This window comes from Polypterus senegalus, chromosome 2 (assembly GCF_016835505.1).
Source record: "Polypterus senegalus isolate Bchr_013 chromosome 2, ASM1683550v1, whole genome shotgun sequence".
Taxonomy (NCBI): domain Eukaryota; kingdom Metazoa; phylum Chordata; class Cladistia; order Polypteriformes; family Polypteridae; genus Polypterus; species Polypterus senegalus.
This window is the reverse complement of record NC_053155.1, coordinates 133,680,381-133,701,577: the sequence shown is the minus strand read 5'-3', so window position 1 is coordinate 133,701,577 and position 21,197 is coordinate 133,680,381. Positions and strand designations below refer to the sequence as shown.

The window sequence follows — 21,197 nt, the reverse complement described above, 5'->3', positions numbered from 1 at the left end:
ATAAGAAGGTAAGCCTGTAGCATTTGGAAATATGGCACATACACAGAGAAGTTAGAGCCAAATGGAGAAAGAATGCTTAGCTGTTGTTTTTGACAATTTTCATCAGTACACCTAGGGTTGTGGGTTGATTATGCAATCTAATCATAAGGCAATATTTTTAGAGAACTACACCAAAAAGACTGCAGTGGTTATTGCTCAAACTGCAGACATATACCATGGGAGTTAAAATATGTTAGGGGAAAAGACATGCTAGCTGACACACTGAGTCATACTAACCTACCTAGACTACATCAGAGGGCTCAGCAGCAGAGAAAATTGAAAGTGTTAATATGGTCCAGTACCTACCCATTTCAGAAGGAAGATTACAGATGATTAAAGAAAGAAACTGCAAAGGACAAGAGTCTACAAACACTAATAAAAATGATGCAGGGTGGCTGGCCAAACAACAAAACAGACATTCTAAGCAAAATCCCCCATTATTTCTCCTTTCAGAAGGAACTAAGTGTACAGGATGTAATCATTTTTAGGGGAGAAAGGGCAGTAGTATCTGATACACTCAGGAAGGAAATAATGTACCAAATACACTCATCTCACCTTGGAATTGAAGGATGATTGAGGAGAGTATGAGAATGTGTCTACTGGCAGAATATTAATGACCATATAAGATTATTTGTAGCACAATGTGATATATGCAGTGTGACAGTCCGGGTTGGCTCCTCCCTCCTTGTTGCATTTAGTAGCGTCTTGATCCCGGATCATCGATAGTCATAACTGACTGCGACAGGGAGGGAAGAGCCAACCTGGACTGTCACATTTGGTGGCAGCGATGGGATGAGCCGTGGCAGTGAGGACCAAAGAACAGAAGGAGAAACAGGAAGCGGGTTAGGTGCCTGACTGTTTTAAAGAACCCACACAATTGAACCAAAAGAGGACATTTTAGGATTTGGAACTTTTAAAGGACTTTATTTATTGCTGATTTGTATTGTCTTTTAATATTCATATTCTTTTTATTGTCCTGTTTTACAAAGGAGAACTTGGGTTTTGGTTTTGTGGAGTTTGGTTTTAGTGCTTGTATTATTTATGGGTTTTAATGCTATTATTCTTTTAATGTAGTGTTAGGGCCACGCCACAGACCTGGAGCCTTCCTGTGCAACTGGCGGGCTTGTGGAGGAAGGTGTGTAATAAGTGATCCGTGGCATCAGGATAATTTTAAATATATAATTGAACACCAAAAAGTGCAGGCTGGGAATTGAGTGTGGGCATGTGCGAATGCGCTTCTCTGCAGGGATGGTTTGGGGCGCCTGGCTGATCATGCATACATAAACGAATGCTACTGCTACAGTCAGGTGCCTCGGAGGGAACACCGCATTCACACCTGCACCTAATTGGGCAGGCAATATAAAAGGAGCCTACATGGTAGGGAGAGGGAGACGGAAAAAGATAAAGAAGAGGGAGGTTAAAAGACAGAGTGTGGAGTGACACGAGACTCACTCCCGCGTAAGGACGGGGAGCTGAAGGAGTAAAGGGATGATCATTGTGGAGCCCTATGAGGAGCCATTGACTGATAGGACCCAGGCCAGTAGATGAAATATGGCTGTCAGTACTGTGCCCTGCCTAGCGATTTTAACCTCATTTTTTTTGGATTTATTCATTTGACTTGTTTTTAACCTTAACCATCATGTTGACTTTTAATGGATAATTTATTAAATGAAGATTTTTGCACTGCAAAATAGATAGCCAGGAGGACAAAAAAACTTCCATCTGGAGAAAGAAATAAAATCTGCAAGGGTTTCAAGGCCAAAAAGACCACCCAAATCCCACTGTTTCTCAAGAACTCTGAGATTATAAATGGAAGATCTGAAACAGTTTTTTAAGATGTGATGCAGTTAGTGATTGAAAGAAGTTAGGTGGATGAAAACTTGCAGCAGTATGAACAGATGGAGTTGCTGTATGTCAAAAAGTTTTGCCAAAGCTAAGAGAGAATTTCAGTTTAGAATTGGAGCCGACTGTACAGAACATCGACGTATACTAGCGATGCAGCAAAATCTCTGGAACAGGAGAAAAAGATTCAGCAAGACTTGAGGTGTATTGCAATTTTTTTTCAGCAGCATACTTCTGAAAGAAGCAACAAACTGCATGAATTACAGAAACAACTTAAAGAGCCAGTGCTGTAGTCCACCAAGCCACATACAGTGAAGTGGCTTTCAATTCAGAAATGCAGTGTCAGTGTGATGTGTACGTCAAATTAATCACTTGGAGAAGTGCTAGAACATGCCTCAAACACACAAGACTCAGATAAAGCCATGGGTGTTCTTAATGTTGGCAGATAGTTTAATTTTGTAGCAACCAGTTACATGATGAAGGATGTGCTGATGGACATTGCCAAACTTTCAAAACATTTTCAGCAGATTAGATTTCACCAAAATCCAACCTGTGGTCCAGGCCACAAAAGAAGCACTGGGGTTTACAACAGTCAACTTGAAGGAAACAAATTCAAAGGAGACTGCCACATCCAGAAGGTTGCATTTGACAACATGAAGAGCAGACATGTTGGATGTTTGATTGATGAAATAGATAAATGATTCCCTACTGATAAATTGAATATTTTTTGTCCTCATTGACTATTTTTGTACCCAAGAAAGCACTTTCTGCTGAACAGTCTTATTAGCTGTTATGGTGAAGAGAAAATTGAAAGTCTGCTGAAACACTTTTCTAATGTGAATGCAGAGGCGGCTAAGTCAGATTTCACCGTACTAAAGTAAATCGTGGTGCCCTGTGACACACAAATGGTTCATCTTTATTTTATTTCAGGAGTTTGCAGAAAGTGCACCATATCAATATATTTACCTAGATGGAGGCATGGAAATAGTGCCCAAAAAAGGATTAAATCAAAATTCACTGAAGAACAGAAATCTTGATGTGCTGATGATAATTACAGAACTGAACCCCACCCTTTAGAACAGATGACTTTAGCCCTACTGTGATGAAGTGGAAATAAATGATGAAGAGGAGGGGGAGGGCAGGAAATGACTAAGGATGAAGATGGCTTACATTGTTCTGTACAACTTTAAAACAACTTGCAATTGAGATAGACGGGGACACTGAAGACAACAAAAGGTAGGATAATTACTTTGTGATTTCGGGGGCTGTTAGGATGCACAAGCATGTGACCAATATTTCTGGTGTAGCTATGTTGTGCTTTTTTTCTTTTAAGCTTAGTTGAGTCCCTCCATGAGTTACATGTAAGTGGGGGATTCTTCCTTATTTTTAAAAATGAATTTCAAGCTCTGTATTTTTAATTCAAAAACATAAATATTGCATTAGGTTATTTATTACTTTAAGAAGTAATCATAGTACATAACTCATATTATTTTTAACGTGTTACCTTAACACTGCTCCCATTCACTGACTTAACAGTGTACGTTCAGTTAATCAACATGAATGTACTGATTTTCAAAATATTGATATACTGTATTTTATTTCAACCAGGAAAAGGAATAATGCAACTGTCCGCATTATACCATCTCATCACTCATGGAGTATGGAGTTCATCTAATTTTTTATAGCTAAATTACGGATTATTGTAATGCTCTCTAATCACAGCAGTTTTACCCCATCACTTGGTGAGAGGCATTGTCTTTAGATTTTTTTTAGTGATAAAACGCCTACAAATTCCATGCAAAAATACTTTCTACCTAGAAAGTGCAAAAAGCAACAGGGTTATCCCGTTTAATATGAATGTGCAAATATAAAATCACGCCTTTAGGAAAGGAAATGGCCACTCGGGCACAATAACAAAAACAAGCTGTCTGGGACTGTCAGAATCAAGAGTCATTCTGTGGAATGTCATTCTTAGCTCTCTAAGTGTGAAATATCAGCTCTTTCCAGGCAGCTGGGCTTCTTATAATGCACAAACTGGATGGGGTGGGGCTAAGTGCCCTCACTGGGCTGTTTCTCAGTTGCGGGGAGAGAACGAGAAGACAACATTAGCAACAGTGCCTACTCATGCTCCAGCAGGTTATCACATACTGTGATCAAGCCCCTGAGGTGATCCTCCAAAACTCATGAGTGACAGGAAATATCACACTGACAGAAGTATTCCGACCCTTTGCTCTGACAGTTGAAATTTGTCTCAAGTGTCTATCATTCTATTCACCATTATTGAGTTTCTTTTATGTCTTGTTTGGAGTCCACCTGTGGTCAGTTCAATTGATTGGACATGATTAGGAAAGACACACCTGTCTATATAAGATCCCATAGCTGGGAATGAGTATCAGATCAAAGACTAAGTCATGAGGTCAAACAAATTGCTTGCTGAGATTTTTGTCATGGCACAGATCTGGAGAAGGCTACAAAAAACTTCAGCATAATTAAAGGTTTCCAAGAGCACAGTGGCCTCAATGAATTTCTAAATGGAATAATTTTGGAACAAGCAAAGCTCTCTTTAGATCTACCTGCCTGGCCATGCTGAGCAATTAAGGAAGAAGGATCTTCATAAGAGAAATGACCAAGAACCTGATGGTCACACTGACTGAGCTCCAGAGAACTTGTGCAGAGATGGTAGAAACTTCCAAAATGACAACCATAACTGCAACACTCCACTGATCTGTGCTTTATGACAGAGTGGTTAGATGGAAGACACTCCTCATTAGAAGGCACAGAGAAACCCCCTTGAAGTTTTCAAAAAGGCATCTGAAGGACTCACAGACTGTGAGAAAAAAAGATTCTCTGGTCGTATATAAGTATGAAAGGAACTATGATAGATAGATCCCCAAATTAGGGTGTGCAAATCTCATCATGTCATACCACATGCTCTTCAGAACAGGTCACCCACCTGAAGCTAAGCATGTATGGGCCAGGCCAGTACTTGGATGAAAGACCAACCAGGAAAATAGCTTGGGTTGCTTCTGGAAGAGGTGTTAGTGAGGCCAGGAGGGGACGCCTATCCTGTGGTCTGAATGCGGATACCAATGCCCCAGTGCAGTGACAGGGACGCTGTGCTGTAAAAGTAGCCTCATCCTTTACATGAGACATAAAACCGAGGTCCTGACTCTCTGTAGTCATTAAAGATCCCAGGGCATCCTTTGTAAAGAGCAGGGTGTATCCTGATGTCCTGCCTAAACTGTCTACAACAACCTGGTCATTCAAGCCCCCTAATCATACCCTGTCTCTCACTGGCTAACTATTTCTCACCCCTTCACCACCTAACAGGTAATGTGTAGTGAGCATACTGGCGCAAAAATGGCTGACGTTGCATCATCTAGGTGGATGCTGCACTTTAGTGGTGGCTGAAGTGGCTCCCCATTCACTGTGCACTTGAGTACCTTGAAAAGCGCTATATAAATGTAATGAATTATTATTATTATTATTATTGTTGTTATAAGATAATCACTGCTAAAGGGGCTTCAATGCAGTACTGAGTAAAGGATCTAAATACTTGTGCAGATCTGAAATTTCAAATTTTTAATAAATTCTGTTTGTGCTTTATAATTCTAGGGCGTTGACAGTTGATGAGAAAAACAAAAATGAATTTAAATGATTTTAGTACAAGGCAGCAACATAAAATATGAAAAAAACGAAGGGGTCCGAAGACTTTCTGCATCTAATGTAGTACTAGGGTGTTGTACCGTGTTAGCCATTATGAATGTAGTGAGAAGTCAAGCAAAATGACACCTTTTATTGGCTAGCTAAAAAGATTACAATATACACGCTTTCGAGGCAACATCTTTCTGTAGAAGGGGCTTGAGTTGCCTCGAAAGCTTGCATATTATAATCTTTTTAGTTAGCCAATAAAAACTGAATCCACTGTTCAATTATTTTTTCATAAACACTTTTATTTGTCATGCCCTGAGACAGACTGGCACCCTGTACACAGTTGGCTCCTACCTTGTGCTCAGTGCAGTCAGATTATCCCCCGGCTTCGAGTCATGTCCAGTGTGTCTGCTAGATGGATGGGTGGATGTTTTCAATTTATATTTCCAACAGTCATGTTTTCCAGTGCCTGCTTTGCTGATTGTACACAACACTGTCCTCAACTGCTGTACTTTCATAGCATATGACTATTTAAAAATGTGAAAGGGATAGATTATAGAAAACCCTCAAACATTGATTAGAAGTATAAAAAACTCATAGATTTTTTTTTTCAGCTTCAAAAGGTAAAGGCAGCTTCTTGTATTATATTTTATAAGTACTAAGTATCATCTATCAACTCTTGCACTTCTCATCCCCTGGCACCTCAGTGGTGGTAAGCTGCCACAAATCAATTGCCAAGATTTTCTGCGCTGGCTGTAACAATAGTAACATGGAGAAGGCAATGTTATTTTTTGACTTGCTTCCTTTTGTTCCTCTGTTCAATTGCTGAGGTACTGAGTAACTGTTCCTGTCCTTCACAGCTGAGTGCCAAGAGACGATAGCCCACCATCTGACTGTTTCATAGCCACAAAGGGCTGGGGATTTCCTTTTTAGGAGGCACCTCATGTAGTTACATACAATGCCAAATGCTGATAAAGCCCACTTGAGTCAGGGAATAACCAGAAGAGTGCAGTGCTGTGACTTTCTGCCAGCAAAAGAAGAGGAGCTGACTGAATTGAGTGTTTAAAGGGTGAGGCAGGTAGGCACCTCAGCATACACTGTGCAAGACATGGAGAACTTCCAGGCGGCAATGCTTCTGGGAGGAGTTGGCGATGCCCTGGGTTACAGAAAAGCCAAGTGGGAGAACTGTATTTCGGGGGCACGCATCCAAGAGGAGCTGAAGTCCTTGGGGGGTCTTGACAATTTGGTTTTGGATGCTGATAACTGGCCCGTCAGCGATGGAACAATCATGCACATGGCCACTGCTGAAGCACTTATTACAGGTAAGGAAAAAAATGATCCTTATTATTTATAATTATGTTTTAATGGAAAAAATGAATATTTATTAGCTAGTGATGGTCAAGCAAATCATTACATCTGATTAGAATTTAAAACAAAGACTTACTTTAAATGTGATGAATTTGAACTGTGCAGCATATGGATATAACAGAAAACATTATTTGTGATGTGTAGTTGATTTACAAGTTAATGTGAGTTTCTCATTTGGAAAAACAGAGTCTGCTTATAATGATAATCTATAATTAATTAATTAATTATAATTAATAAGATACATTTCACATGTTTGTCGATGCTCAAGTTGTGTGTTGAAATAGTCTTTTTGAACTAAAATGTCTATTTATTAAAACATATGAATGCAACCACTGCTCAGCCTTTTCATAAATTGAACTGTCACAAAGAAAGCCAAATGCTTTGAAGTCAAAATCAAGGTTTTACTGTTTTTAATCTGTACAGCTCATACATTGCCATTGGATAGTTATTGCTGTTCTCCTGCACTAAAAGACAGACTGCCCTTTTAGGTCAAGCAACAATTGTGCACAGTGACAATGACATGCCATTTTGTTAAGCCAGTGTGTTCATTTCACCATTCTGAATATAGCAATGAGCCAGCCAATATTCCATGTTACGTCTTCACGTTATTTTCTCGCATTATTAGTGACAACGCTGTCAAGGACCTTTGTTGCATGTGTCATCTTTATCTACAGCTTTTTTTAGATCCATTTGTTTGAAGACATACTAGGCTGTGATAACGGCTTGGAGAGCGTTTAGCTAATTTGGTTTATGGTGAATCATACAGTGTGCATGCAGGGACACTTAATAATACTGACATTACATCCGTTAATGAACTAATCGATTTTTCAACTGATTGATTGCCTTAATTGTTTTTATGTTATATCAACCAATGAACTAATCCATTGTCTAAGTGATTAATGGTCTTATTAATTAATTAGATATTGCATCAGATAAATAAATCAACTAGTTGATTAGTTAACTGATCAATTACTTATCATAATGTACCAATCAGTTCATTAATTATCCAACTATTAGACTTATTCAATTAGTTTAGGGTTTCATACACTTACTACATTTTAACTGATTAGTGGACTTATTTAAAAACTTAATACGTTACATCAATCCGTTAACTGAATATTTGTTTAATATGTGGTTGTTTCCTAACTTTCCATTTATAGGATAACATTAAACTTGTGTGAAATGTTATTTGGTGATGAATTATTTAGATCTAGCAGATCAGTCCATTGAAGTGATAAGGGTTATGAGGTATTGGTGTGAGTAGTTTTTGAGAATGGCAGCGATTACTATTTCTATTTGTCTGTCATGATCAAGCCTGCTTAATCCAGTTCAGATTTGTGGCAGCGCTGGACACAAGGCAGTAGCCAACCTCCGATAAGGTCATGTACGCAGCCAGGATAGTTCACAATCATCAGTTAACTTACGCAGTGTGTGAGTGGTCCATTACAGAGGACACGCAGGCACTTACCCGCAAGAGGACATTTTGGGAGGGTCAATTAGTCTATCATGCATGCCTTTGTGTTATTATAGGATATTGCTGGGTTTTGTAGAGAGTTGGGTCTCTTGTGGGTGTGTGTTTAGCCTGAAAACCAGAATACCTAGAGAAAAACCCATGAAGACATATTGAAAATGTGCAGACATCATGCAGTGCAGATCAGTTAATAAATAAAAATGTAATTGAAACAAGTAATTTTTTTTAGTCTTTGCTTTGAAGATTTCAGTTTGAAAGTTGGGATGCTTCTTAAGAGATCACTGTACCAATGTCTTTCTAAAATCGTTGCTTCTTGGTCTACAATTTGAAATCAGCAAAACCAAGGAACTGGTTAATGACTTTCGCTTTCCCAAAGAACCTCTGTGTCTGGTCACTATTTAGGGGTGGTCCACTTTGTAAATACTTGGGGGTTCACATTAAATACAGAGACGAACTGTACAAGAAGGGGCAGGGCAAACTCTTCTTCCTTAGGAGACTGTGTTCCTTTAATGAGGAAAGTGACATCCTTCACATCTTCTACAAATCTGTAATGGGCAGTGCGATTTTCTGAGCTGTGTTGTGCTAGGCTGGTAACTTCACTTCAAGAGAGGCCCACCAAATCAACAAGATCATTAAAAGTGCAGGTTCAGTTATAGGACACATTCTGGACCCCCTGGAGGTCATAGCGAAGGAGAGAATTAAAGCAAAACTGAGTGTCATTATGAACAATGCTTCACATCCTCTCTCTGACATGCAAACACTGACGACTATCAGCTAATAAATCATTTAGCAGAAGTGTGTCAAGAAACGCTACTAGGGCTCCTTAATATCAACAGTAATAAGCCAGTATAATTCCTCACTGTGACTGGGACAACTAAGTCATAACTTTTCTTTCTTGCTTTATAGTCATTCTGGTGTGTGTTCAGACCAAAGTTATCTACAGTTGTGCTCATAAGTTTATATACCCTGACAGAATTTGTGATATATTGGCCATTGTTTTGAAAATATAAGTAAATCATTCAGAAAGCTTTCCTTTTAATTAGAGACTGTGCTCAGACGAGTCAATTTATTATCACATAATTGTGTGTGCCCTTTTTAAATCATAACGATAATTGAAATCACCCAAATGGGCCTGGTCAAAAGTTTACATACCCTTGAATGTTGGGACTGATAATATACACACAAGTTGACACACACAGGTTCAAGTAAAGGATAATTAAGGTAGAGTGTCCATACCTGTAACCTCTTTGATTGTAATCAGTGTCTGTGTATAAACAGTCAATTTAAATTCATGCAGAGCTGCACTGACTTTGCTGGATACCAAGCCATGATGAAAGCAAATGAACTGTCAAAGGATCTGTGAGAAAAGTTTGTTGAATTGTATAAATGAGTAAATTCAGTAGAAGGATATAAAAAGATATCTGGAGATCTGAAAATCCCTGTCAGTAATATTCAGACTCTGATAAAAAAAAGTGGAAAATTAGGGTTTCTCTTGTTTTACCAGGCCACAGTCAGGTAGACCAACTGAAATTTCAGCCACAACTGCCAGGTTTATTTGTTGAGCTGCCAAAAAAAACTCAAAAGCCACTTCAGTTGAGATGCAGGCTTCTCTGCAAACAAGTGGAGTTGCTGTTTCAAGATGCACAATAAGGAGGTACTTAAACAAAAATGGGCTGCACAGTTGAGTTACAAGTAAAAAAGCCTTTACTGTGCCAATGCCACAAAACAGTCCACTTACAATATGCCAACCAGCATCCAGACAAGCCTCAAAACTTCTGGAACAATGTTCTTTGGAGTTATTATAGCAAAATTGATCTTTACGGTAACAGCCATAAATGTATGGCCTTTGACAAAAAGTACACCATCTGTACTGTGAAGCATGGCGGTGAATCTCTGATGTTGTAGGGGTATGTGAGCTACAGCGGCACAGGTAACTTGGTGGAAATTGATGGTAAGATGAATGCAGCATGTTATTGGAAAATATTGAAGGTTATCTTGCATTCATCCGTGCGCAAGCTGCGCATGGAACATACTTGGATCTTCCAACACGACAATGATCCAAAACACAAGGCCAAGTTAACCTTTTGGTGACTACAGAAAAAAAGTGAAGGTGCTGGAGTGGCCATCACAGTCTCCTGACCTCAATTTCATTGAGTCAGTTTGGGGAGATCATAAATGTGCAGTTTACAGGACATGGAGGCTTTATACCAAAAAGACTGGGCAGCTCTACCACCTGAGAAAATCAAAGGCCTCATCCACAACTGTCACAAAAGACTGCATGTCATCATTGATGCTGAAAGGGGCAATACACCGTAGTTAGAACTAAGGATACTATGATTACTATGTTTTGTTTAATGGTTGTGCTATTCTGTGATGCCTTATACAGTAGTTTAATTTGGAATCCATTAAAAGTAAATGAATTATTTTGCCTGATCAGTCATCTTTTAAGTATGGTACACATTTTACAAATTCTGCTAGGGTATGTAAATTTATGAGCACAACTGTACTTATTTATGTATTTATTTATTATTTAAAGAGCCTCTGTAAAAAGCCAAATGTCCCCTTGGGGATAAAGAAAGATCTATCGCATAAAATAAATTAGTCAAAAGTCTCCTAAATACCATATATTATCATCATAAATTGCCAGTCACACAAGTCATCATTTCTAGTTTCAATCATATTAGAGTGTTCTGCCAAACATTTCTATAAACAGTTATAAATACACATTTTATTTTAGGTGTGTTTTCGTATAATGTGTAAAGCATTAAACTGCATTAGCCATGTTTGTCTGTCCCCATGAAACAATGCAGTTCCCACTAGACCCTTTTGTTAAAATTCGACCTACATATTCCCCCAGGCCATTTGTCAGGACAGTTGAAGTTTCATTGAGTATCCCTACCACAGTTGTGCTGCACACATTTTAGAAATTTCAAATTCTCAATGGCAAATTTGTTTATTATTCTTTGCGTCGTCAACTACAAATTAATTTTCTGTTTTTAATTTTTGAGATCGGACATCTACTTTTATATTTTTTAGGTTTCTTTTACTCGTTTCTACGGTGGCAAGCAGTGAAATGCCTGTAGTTGGGTGCACTGAAGCAAGAACACTTTAGGATAGGGCAGAGTCAGATTGTAGGTGGGTTTGAATTATCGAGAGTTACCATATAAGAAAGGTTCGACTTTGGATGTGTATGTATTTATTCAGTTCACTAACAGTGATATTCTTTTTTTACTTAATACGGTAGTAATGATATGATTTATTTATTTATTTATTATTGTACACGGTAAGTGGCGTCCCTTATTCTACCAGAATGCAGGGTAGGTCTCGTTATCTGTTAACAGCCTGATGTTTGTCTTTGCCCCATCCCATGCTTGTCTCTATCACTGCACAGTGTCTTGCACAAACGCCTCTCACGGCAGCTCACTTCTCCTGATTCTTAAAATTGAAGCGGGCAAGTCTCAGGACTTAAAAAATAAATGCAATTTGTGTAGAAATGTATGAAAGGAGGCCCAGTGACTAAATGTGAATTCAGCATTTCTATTACATTGACCAATGATCTAAAGATTATAATGATTCAATATTTCTCTCATACTGCAAGTAATCAGCAAAGCACCACAGTGATCCACTATTTATCATGAGTGGATACAGCACACAATTTTAGCTTTACACTTCAGCACAGATTTCTGCAGAAATCTGCCATCTAGCAAAGCAAACTCAGCCACATGATATTGTACAATGGTATTAAAAAAAACATTTTATGTACACCACTAGTGCATGCATATGTACATGCACATTCAATTATCATGGCTATTTTTGAGTATGACACTGTTACAAAAATATGTATTAAGCAGAATTGTGATAACAATCTCCTCAATGAAGTGAATAGAAATGTTTGTAATAAAAAATTGTGTTAATAAATTCTTTAATGAAGTGAATAGAAAATTTTATAATGCTGAAACTTTCAAACCCGCTCACCAAGCTTTCGACCGCAGCTGAATGTTATGTCGTGTGCACATTCACTTGCTTGTTAATTCTGCAAATATAATTGACACAAAGGAGACAAAAAGGCCATTGTGATGTGCCATACTGATGCATGGGGCTAACCAAGGACAGTACTTTCAGACATTACTGTGTTTCTCTGTTGTTGTTATTGGTGTACGATACACAAACCATAAACATATAAATACAATCAGAAAATCAAATTTATAAATTGTTGGAATTACACGGTTAAAATGTGATATGTTATCTTGTCCCCTTTAATATGTGTCTGGATATGTGGGCTGGTGCTTTGTCATTTCTCATAAATATGGCATGTTTCTCAAATTCATGAGGTTAAAAAATCAATGCAGTTTATTACTCAAGAACTTACAAGAGCCGTCCCATGGGTTTTAGTTTAAAACCCCTAAACTGCTGTATAAATGCATTGCGGAGAAGTAAAAATTTCACATGAAATCTGGAGTGTAGCAGTTATTAATATTCTGCAAAAACTCAACATATGACAAGGAATGGGACCCTCTTTCCTGTTGCCGATGGGTTAAACTTTCTACTTGTTTTTTTTTTTTTTTTTTGGGGAAACCATTTCATTATCATGTTGTTCTTAAGTATCATACTTTTGTTATAAATGTTTTGTATTTTTATGTGGCAAAGGAAATTACTTTTCATGAAAATTAAGTTGTAGTCAAAAAAAAAATGTAAGGTCTAAGCAAATTAATCAGGTAGTATTTCAGGAACCAGTAATTTAACAATTGAGTCGAATTCAAAAACAGTTCTTTGGAATTCAAACACATTTGTTCAGAAACTATGAGGTTATATACAAAGTTGTAGAGAATATGGCTACCAGAAAGGGTTACGCTCAAGCACAGTGCCATACACTGCCAACATAGTGGTAAACATAAAGAAAAATTAAAACTGAATACTTACAACATGAAATTAATTCTCTGATGTTTTCTAAAACATAACACAACACTCTGAAACCTTTCTATTGCAGTTTGGGATTGTGGCATCTGCACTGGGCACAAGGCAGGGAGCGGCTCTCCAGTCCAATACAGACACGGGGCCATAACATGTACATCTTTGGGATACCGGTTTAGACACTGACTCTAACTTTTTGAGTGGGTATGGGGAAATACCAAAAGCACAAGAGAAATTTCCTTGTCATAGGTTTAAGCCATAATTTTCTTTGCTAATTGTTGTAAAATCTGGGTGAACTACATATGTAAGCTTAAGGAATCCCAAGCACAAAACCAGAATTTCCAAGTCTAACACAGTGCTTTACTCCTTTTCCTTTCCAGAATAATTTGTTCTTTAATTCCTCCATATACTCATTTTTCATTTCTGTTTTCTTTCTTTCTAAGTGGTTCTTCCTTATGCGAGATTTCTTAAATGTTCTCCTTTCTCTCAACACTGACTTGCTCTTAACTTTGGATGTTTCTAATTTTCATTATTATTATCATTCGCTGTGCTACCTGCCTAAGTTGAGCTGAAATCTAAGTAATCAACGTAAACCTCATTGTTAACTTTAGCAGTGCACCATGTAATCTGTTGTATGCCACTTGGTATGGGATTCGTAAAAGCACTGTTATGTTTGTGGTTCCCCAATCTGTTTGAATGACAAATGCAATGCATTTTATTACTAAAAATGTTTGTAATGCATCATCTGTTGAAATGATAGAGACATAGCAAATGGATGGACACACAGACAGACACATAGACACTTGTCCTTTTATCAATGTGGACCAGCTGTGCTATTCATCTTAGATGGGTTGAAATCTAAGCAATCAGTGCACCATACAATGTGTATATCCCTGCTGCATGCCACTTGGTATGGGATTTGGAAAAGCAGTGTTATGTTTGTGGTGTGCCATGTATTGGAATAACAAATGCAATGCATTATATTACTAAAGATGTTTGTGATGTGCCACCTGTTAGAAGGACAAATGCAATGCATTTTATTACAAAAAATGTTTGTAATGCACAATTTATTGAAATGGCAGAGACACAGCAATGGGACAGACATACAGACACTTGTCCTTTTATTAACGTGGACTAGCTGTGCTACTCATCTAAGACAGTCTGAAATCTATTTAATCAACAGAGAGTTCAGTGTTAATGTTTGCAGTGCACCCTACAATGTGTATATCTCTGTTCTATGCCATTTGGTGTGGGATTTGTAAAAAGCAGTGTTAATGTTTGTGAGATGCCTTCTGTTAGAATGACAAATGCAATGCATTTTATTACTTAAAAGTATTTGTGATGCTTCAAGTTTTGGAATGAGTGAGACATTGCAATCGGACAGACTCACAGACACTTATCCTTTTATTAAGGTGGGTTATTATTATCATTAATAATAATAATATTATTATGTTCTAACTGAATAAACATGTTTTAACCTTGGCACAGTAATGAAAATCAAGGCATGGGGCATCCAGGTTGTCTACAGTGTACTGTTATGAATTCTTGCTTTTGAAGCCATCTCCTTGTACTGTACTAGCATTTGTCTTTCAGACCTAACTTGCCAGTCTTATGTGCATTGATTTCAATGACCAAGTATGGAAACGAAGAAGAAGGAGCACACACCCTTACTCTGGCACATTCATGGTTTCATTTTTCACAGGCTGTTACCCTGGTATTAGACAGTTCAAAATATTTTTTTTTCCCAGTGATCCACTTTGACTAATTGTTCCTGAGTTAACATCGGGTTATTTTAAACAAAGAGGCTCTTCATTATGATCGTCTAATGGGACAAAAGTAAACTAGATGACAGATTACTGGTTTTTGAAAGAGGAGGAAAACATTTTGCGGCTCATATAAACTTTCTGTAGTGCTACAGAGCTTGCTTTTGTTACCTTGTTTCTTATTGTAATGATTATTATTATAGTAATATAGCTGACTTCTTTCAGCAAGGCAACTTTTAGAAGCAAATCATTGTACATACATCTCAGAGATTAGTAGTGTTGTCTTCTACACATCATAAATATCTTTAATATTTGTTTTAAACATTTTAAGTTCTTTGCAAAATTTAAGCAGTGCCCTAATAGTTGAGGTGTTAGACTATAAACCACTGCGGCCGTTTGACGCCTGCCAGTGCTCCAAACGTGTAAGCAACTATATTGTCCTTTGCATTTCACCTTGGATTAACATGTCATCTGGATAAATAAAATGAATCTGCATGAATATCCATCCATCTGTTTTCTAATCTGCTGAATTCATTTAGGGCCACAGGAAACTGCAGCGCTGGATACCAAACTGACATGACAGCACACTCACTCATACAGGGCATATTTAGAGATGCCAGTTAACCAAATACACAGCCTTTGAAATATCAGAGTTAAAAGAAATATTTAAAGGTCAAGAAACCACAGACACAGGGAAAATGTGCAGACTCTACACTCTGGACCACTGTCACATAAAGTCAAGCTTGTTGCCATGTGTACTCGGTACAATAGACTTCTCACTTGCACATCTCCTTAGAACAGTTGACAAAAATGCAACAAAAAATACAAATATTACTTATTGTTTGACTGACACTTTTTCCCAAAGCAATTTACAACATTTGAGATACAATTGGTAACATTTCTTTTGGTGCACGGGCTTGTGAAGTGACTTACTCATGGTCACACAGTGTCAGTAGCAGGTTTTGAACCACTATGCTACACATACAGTATGTACATAAAAAAAGGTATATGTATCATATAACATATACCTGTATATATTTTTGAGGTACACAAAAGAAATTAATAACTTGTTCTTTTTAAGAGCACACTTTATTCTTGAACTAATAGAAACGAATTTAGAGTCTTTCAGCAACAACTGAAACATACTGTAAAAGAAAACTGCACTAATCTTCAATAAAACCAGACTCTGTTATCATCTCCTCAGACCTGATCAAATTTAAAAGCATCTTCTCTGAGCTGCCCTGCTAGAATAGGGCAGGGATGCCACCTTTAGAACTGAGCAGATAGACAGAATCCCTTTAGCCGGGAAAAGCTAAGGCCTTAGCAAGAGGGACACATTATGAATGTGATGTATGAGAGTTGTGTGTTAAAGCAACTGACCTGTTTGGAAGAAAGTAAAGCCTGTCTAGAAAACAAAGGCAAGCACTTGCTTGCATGTACGTGACAAAATTTGTATACTGTATATATGTATATGTAAGTATGCCTGTGTGTATATATATATATATATATATATATATATATATATATATATATATATATATATATAGTGGAAAACGTTATTCCCCAAACACAGACAGACTGACACCAGGATGTCCAAAGCACACTCCTTTATTTTATTTTTGAGCACCACAATGCCTTCTCTCACCAACTCTCTTCCTTTCTTCCTCTTTCTCCTTCTTCTTTCTCTTCTTCTTCTTCTTTCTCTCTTTCTCTTTGACCTCCTTCCTCCTCCTCACAAGCTTCGTCTCCTTCCTCCCAACTCTGGCTCGTCTACTAGAAGGAGGCGGCCCCTTTTATCCTGACCCGGATGAGCCCCAGGTGCTCCCCTTGACGTCACTTCCTGGTGTGGCGGAAGTCTCAGAAAAGCACCTGGAAGCACTCCGGGCCTTCTTGGAATTATTTCCGGCAGCACTTCCAGGTGTGGCGGAAGTGCTGCCATCCAGGATTTCCTCACTGTCCGGGCGCCCCCTGGCAGTGGCCACGTCCTCTCACGAGTGTCCCAAATAGGCCCGGGCGGCTGCCCTCTCGTGGCCGAGGAGTAATTTTGTCCACATCGGGGACTATCCAGGCGTCCTGGCCAGGCAGTGTGCCCGCTCATCTGTGACACTGCCCCCTCACCAACTGAAGCCCATCCGGCAAAGCGTCCTGTCCCGCGAGGAGTAGAAGGTTCCCAAGGCAGGGTCCCGGCATACCATCTGCCACGGTCTGGACCTGTAAAACAAGAAACAGGTGCGGAGACTTCGTCCCAACGCCGCCTAATGGCATCTTTGCTCAGGGCATATGGACGACGTCTCCACAAATGCCCAACTCCGTGACACCGGTAACACCGGCGCACCCCTTGCCTTTCTGGTGTTCTCCGAGCTTGAAAACAGGACAGGAACGCCCGTGCCTGGATCTGCTCAGCATGGCTTGGGGCAGCTCTCCATGGCCTCGGAGAGAGCTCTCTTACTGCCTGAAAGCTCTCTGACATTTTTTTCCACCTGTCGGGAGACTCCTCCGTTTTTCTCCGGGGCCTCCCGATACTCTGGAGTGCTGCAACAGCTTGGATCCCCTTATGAATTAAAGAGGGACACCGTGCTATTTGCACACCTCTCGACCGGGTTCAGAGCTCCGCAGTTTCCTGGTGCGAGGCGGTCTGGGTGCCAACACATACAAGCCGGCACTGCCCCCCCCATCTCCGCTTGTACTGTGGGCTCAGTACTCGTCCCCCGATCTACTGTCGGAACCCCTGCTACTTGGATCCCTTCCGTTACATCCGGATTCTTTTCGCTAGGGATTCCATTATCATGTTCGGTACCAGTATCACTTACCTGTACCGAAGCATCGGACTGACTGGAGAATCCCACATCGCGCCGCGTTAACCACCCCAGTATGGCTCTCAGGGGCGTGTCCGCAGTCTCCTCCAGCGTCTTGATTACACCCGTCAAGTTCTGCAGTACCTGTAAGAGAGGCTGTACAGGACGAAAGACTTTCTCTAACTCCTGTACAGCCAACAACAAGTCACTTAATCCAGCCGGCGGTGAATTCATATTTTTTTCGTACTCACCCGCCGGCTGGGAGCCATGGAGCTCCTGCGCATGCTCCCTTGGGTCTTTGAGGGTCCCAGGATTGACGTTTGTTGGTCCCGCCTTCTTGTATTCATCGGCGGGTACACAACACACACCGCCCAATACCGTACTTGTTTTGTGGAGGAACCTCTGGTCTGTCGACGCTCCCTCCACCCTATGAGCGGACGCTTTCGGGGAAGAGTCTTCCGGGCAGCTTCCGCCCCGCAGCCATTCTGCAGTCGACAGCGGCTCCTCTTCATCTTCCATCGCCGTTTTGTTATCACTCCACGGGTCGCCGTGCTTCGGCCACAGATGCGGATTCGGGCAGTCCCCTACCAAAAAACAAGACCAGGGGACCGCAGGGTAAGTCCCGCCAAACGTATCACCATCCGACACGAGACTTACCTCCCGAATCTCGTCTTCTCGAATACGCTGCCGCTGGGCGGCTCCTTCCGCCCCCCCGTGCATCCGCAACGACGACGCCGGATAGAGGCGTCGCTATCTTCAGGGCGCGTTTGCACTTCTTCTTCTCCATAATACCAGATGTCCGTTAGGCGAGGTCCTCTGTGAGCGTTTCCAGAGGCGTTGGCGCAGGCTTGCGTGTTGCGATGGAAGTGCGCGTTCGTCTGCTGTGCGGGGTCGCCTCCACAAACTATTTATGAAAACGGGGTCCCCCCCTTTTAGCAGGAGGTAGGCCCCACGTTGGGCGCCATTGTGGAAAACGTACCCCCAAACACAGACTGACTGACACCAGGATGTCCAAAGCACACTCCTTTATTTTATTTTTGAGCACCACAATGCCTTCTCTCACCAACTCTCTTCCTTTCTTTCTTTCTCCTTCTTCTTTCTCTTCTTCTTCTTCTTTCTCTCTTTCTCTTTGACCTCCTTCCTCCTCCTCACAAGCTTCGTCTCCTTCCTTCCAACTCTGGCTCGTCTACTAGAAGGAGGCGGCCCCTTTTATCCTGACCCGGATGAGCGCCAGGTGCTCCCCTTCACGTCACTTCCTGGTGTGGCGGAAGTCTCAGGAAAGCACCTGGAAGCACTCCGGGTCTTCTTGGAATTATTTCCGGCAGCACTTCCAGGTGTGGCGGAATTGCTGCCATCCAGGACTCCCTCACTGTCCGGGCGCCCCCTGGCGGTGGCCACGTCCTCTCACGAGTGTCCCAAATAGGCCTGGGTGGCTGCCCTCTCGTGGCCGAGGAGTAATATTGTCCACGTCAGGGACTATCCAGGCGTCCCGGTCGGGCAGTGTCCCCGCTCATCTGTGACAATATATACGTATATATATATGTATATATATCTTATGACCTGTGGAGGGTGTCCCCACGCTGAACTACACAACATAGCCCTGGGTTCAAATACAAACAGTTTATTCTACATAATTCCTCCACAGAAATTCAACTTCCACCTTTCCAGGCCACAGAACAAAGCAATACATTTCTCCCTCTCCTTGTACACGTCCCATTCAGTCTCATCCACCTCATCCCAATCCTTACTTCTGAGTGGACAGTGGCAGGCTCTTTTATCCCAGACGGAGGAATATTTCACTGCCACACTGGACTGCAACTCCCAGTATGTCCTGCAGGCACCTGAATGGGCAAACTGGCCCTGGAATGCTGACAACCAGTTTTATCCCAGCCAGGATGTCAGCCCAGCCCTGCTGTCCACCACAATATACTGTATAAATATTGTGTGTATGTGTTTATATATTTATATATATCTGAGGTGAAGATCCAGACTAACTCGATCCTGAGACCCCATATAGAGTTAAATCAAGGATCGCCATTTCCCTTGCCCAGTAAAGGGTACCCGGGGCCCCACCCTGGAGCCAGGCTCGGGGGAGGGGCTCACTGGTGAGCGCCTGGTGGCTGGACCTTTGATCACAGGGCCCAGCCGGGCTCAGCCCGAAGGAGCAACGTTGTTTTGCTCTCTTGTGGGTCCACCACCTCCAAGAGAGACCATAGGGGTCGGGTGCAATACAATATGGGTAGTAGCCGAAGGCGGGAACTCTGGCGTTCCGAACCTCGGTTGCCAAAACTGGCTCTTGGGACATGGAATGTTACCTCTCTGGTGGGGAAGGAGCCTGAACTGGTGCGAGAGGTTGAGAGGAACAGGCTAGATATAGTCGGGCTCAGGAACCATTCCTCTTGATAGAGGCTGGACCTTGTTCCACTCTGGAGTTGCTGTGGGTGAAAGGCATTGGGCAGGGGTGGGCTTGCTTATGGGCCCCTGGCTTGAGGCCTGCATGTTGGGGTTCTCCCCATTGGACGAGAGGGTTGTTTCCCTACGCCATTGAGTTGGGGGAAGGACTCTGACTGTTTGCGCTTATGCGCCGAAAGACATTTCAGAGTACCCAGCCTTCTTGGAGTCCCTTGAAGAAGGGCTAAGAGGCGCAGCTACTGGGGACTCAAACGATGATGTCGGCAATGACAAATGAAACCTGGAGAGGTGTGATTGGGAGGAATGGCCTCCCTGATCTAAACTCAAGTGGTGTTCAGTTGTTGAACTCCTGTGCTGGCCATGGATTGTCCATAGCGAACACCATGTTCGAGCATAAGGGTGTCCATAAGTGCACGATGCCAGGATGCCCAAGGTTGCAGCTCGATGATCGACTTTGTAATCGTGTCATCTGATCTGCGACCTTATGTCTTGGACACTCGGGTGAAGAGATGGGCTGAGCTGTCAACTGATCACCACCTGGTGGTAAGTTGGATCAGATGGCAGGAGACGCTGCCGGACAGACCAGGCAGACCTAAATGTATAATGAGGGTCTGCTGGAAACATCTGGCGGAGGAACCAGTCAGAATTTCAAACTCATTCCAAAGGAGGTGAAGGACATTGAGTCTGAATGGGCCATGTTCCAAGCCTCCATTGTCGAAGCAGCAGAATGGAGCTGTGGCTGCAAGGTTGTCAGTGCCTCTCGTGGTGGCAATCCACGAACCCATTGGTGGACACCTAAGGTTCGAGAGGCTGTCAAGCTGAAAAAACAGTCCTATTGGGTCTGGATGACCAGTGGGACTCCAGAGGCAGCTGAGGGATACCGGTGGAAGGAATACTTGTGATCGGCATCAGCTGTTGCAGAAGCAAGGGGGATTGGTGCATCCA

The 21,197-nt window shown here is 41.3% G+C and overlaps 1 protein-coding gene across 3 annotated transcripts in view; it reads left to right on the top strand.

Moving 5' to 3' along the window:
- Positions 1-6,383: 6,383 nt before the first annotated feature.
- The window catches only part of adprhl1 (ADP-ribosylhydrolase like 1), a 121,859-nt gene continuing 107,045 nt past the window's right edge, over positions 6,384-21,197 (top strand). Inside the window, exon 1 of one of the 3 annotated variants that reach the window (XM_039744647.1) lies at positions 6,384-6,854. In XM_039744647.1, the coding sequence (XP_039600581.1) occupies positions 6,641-6,854 (214 nt within the window). In that variant the 5' untranslated portion in view covers positions 6,384-6,640. The remainder of the gene's footprint in view (positions 6,855-21,197) is intronic. The other 2 variants (XM_039744648.1, XM_039744649.1) reach the window with 2 other exon arrangements.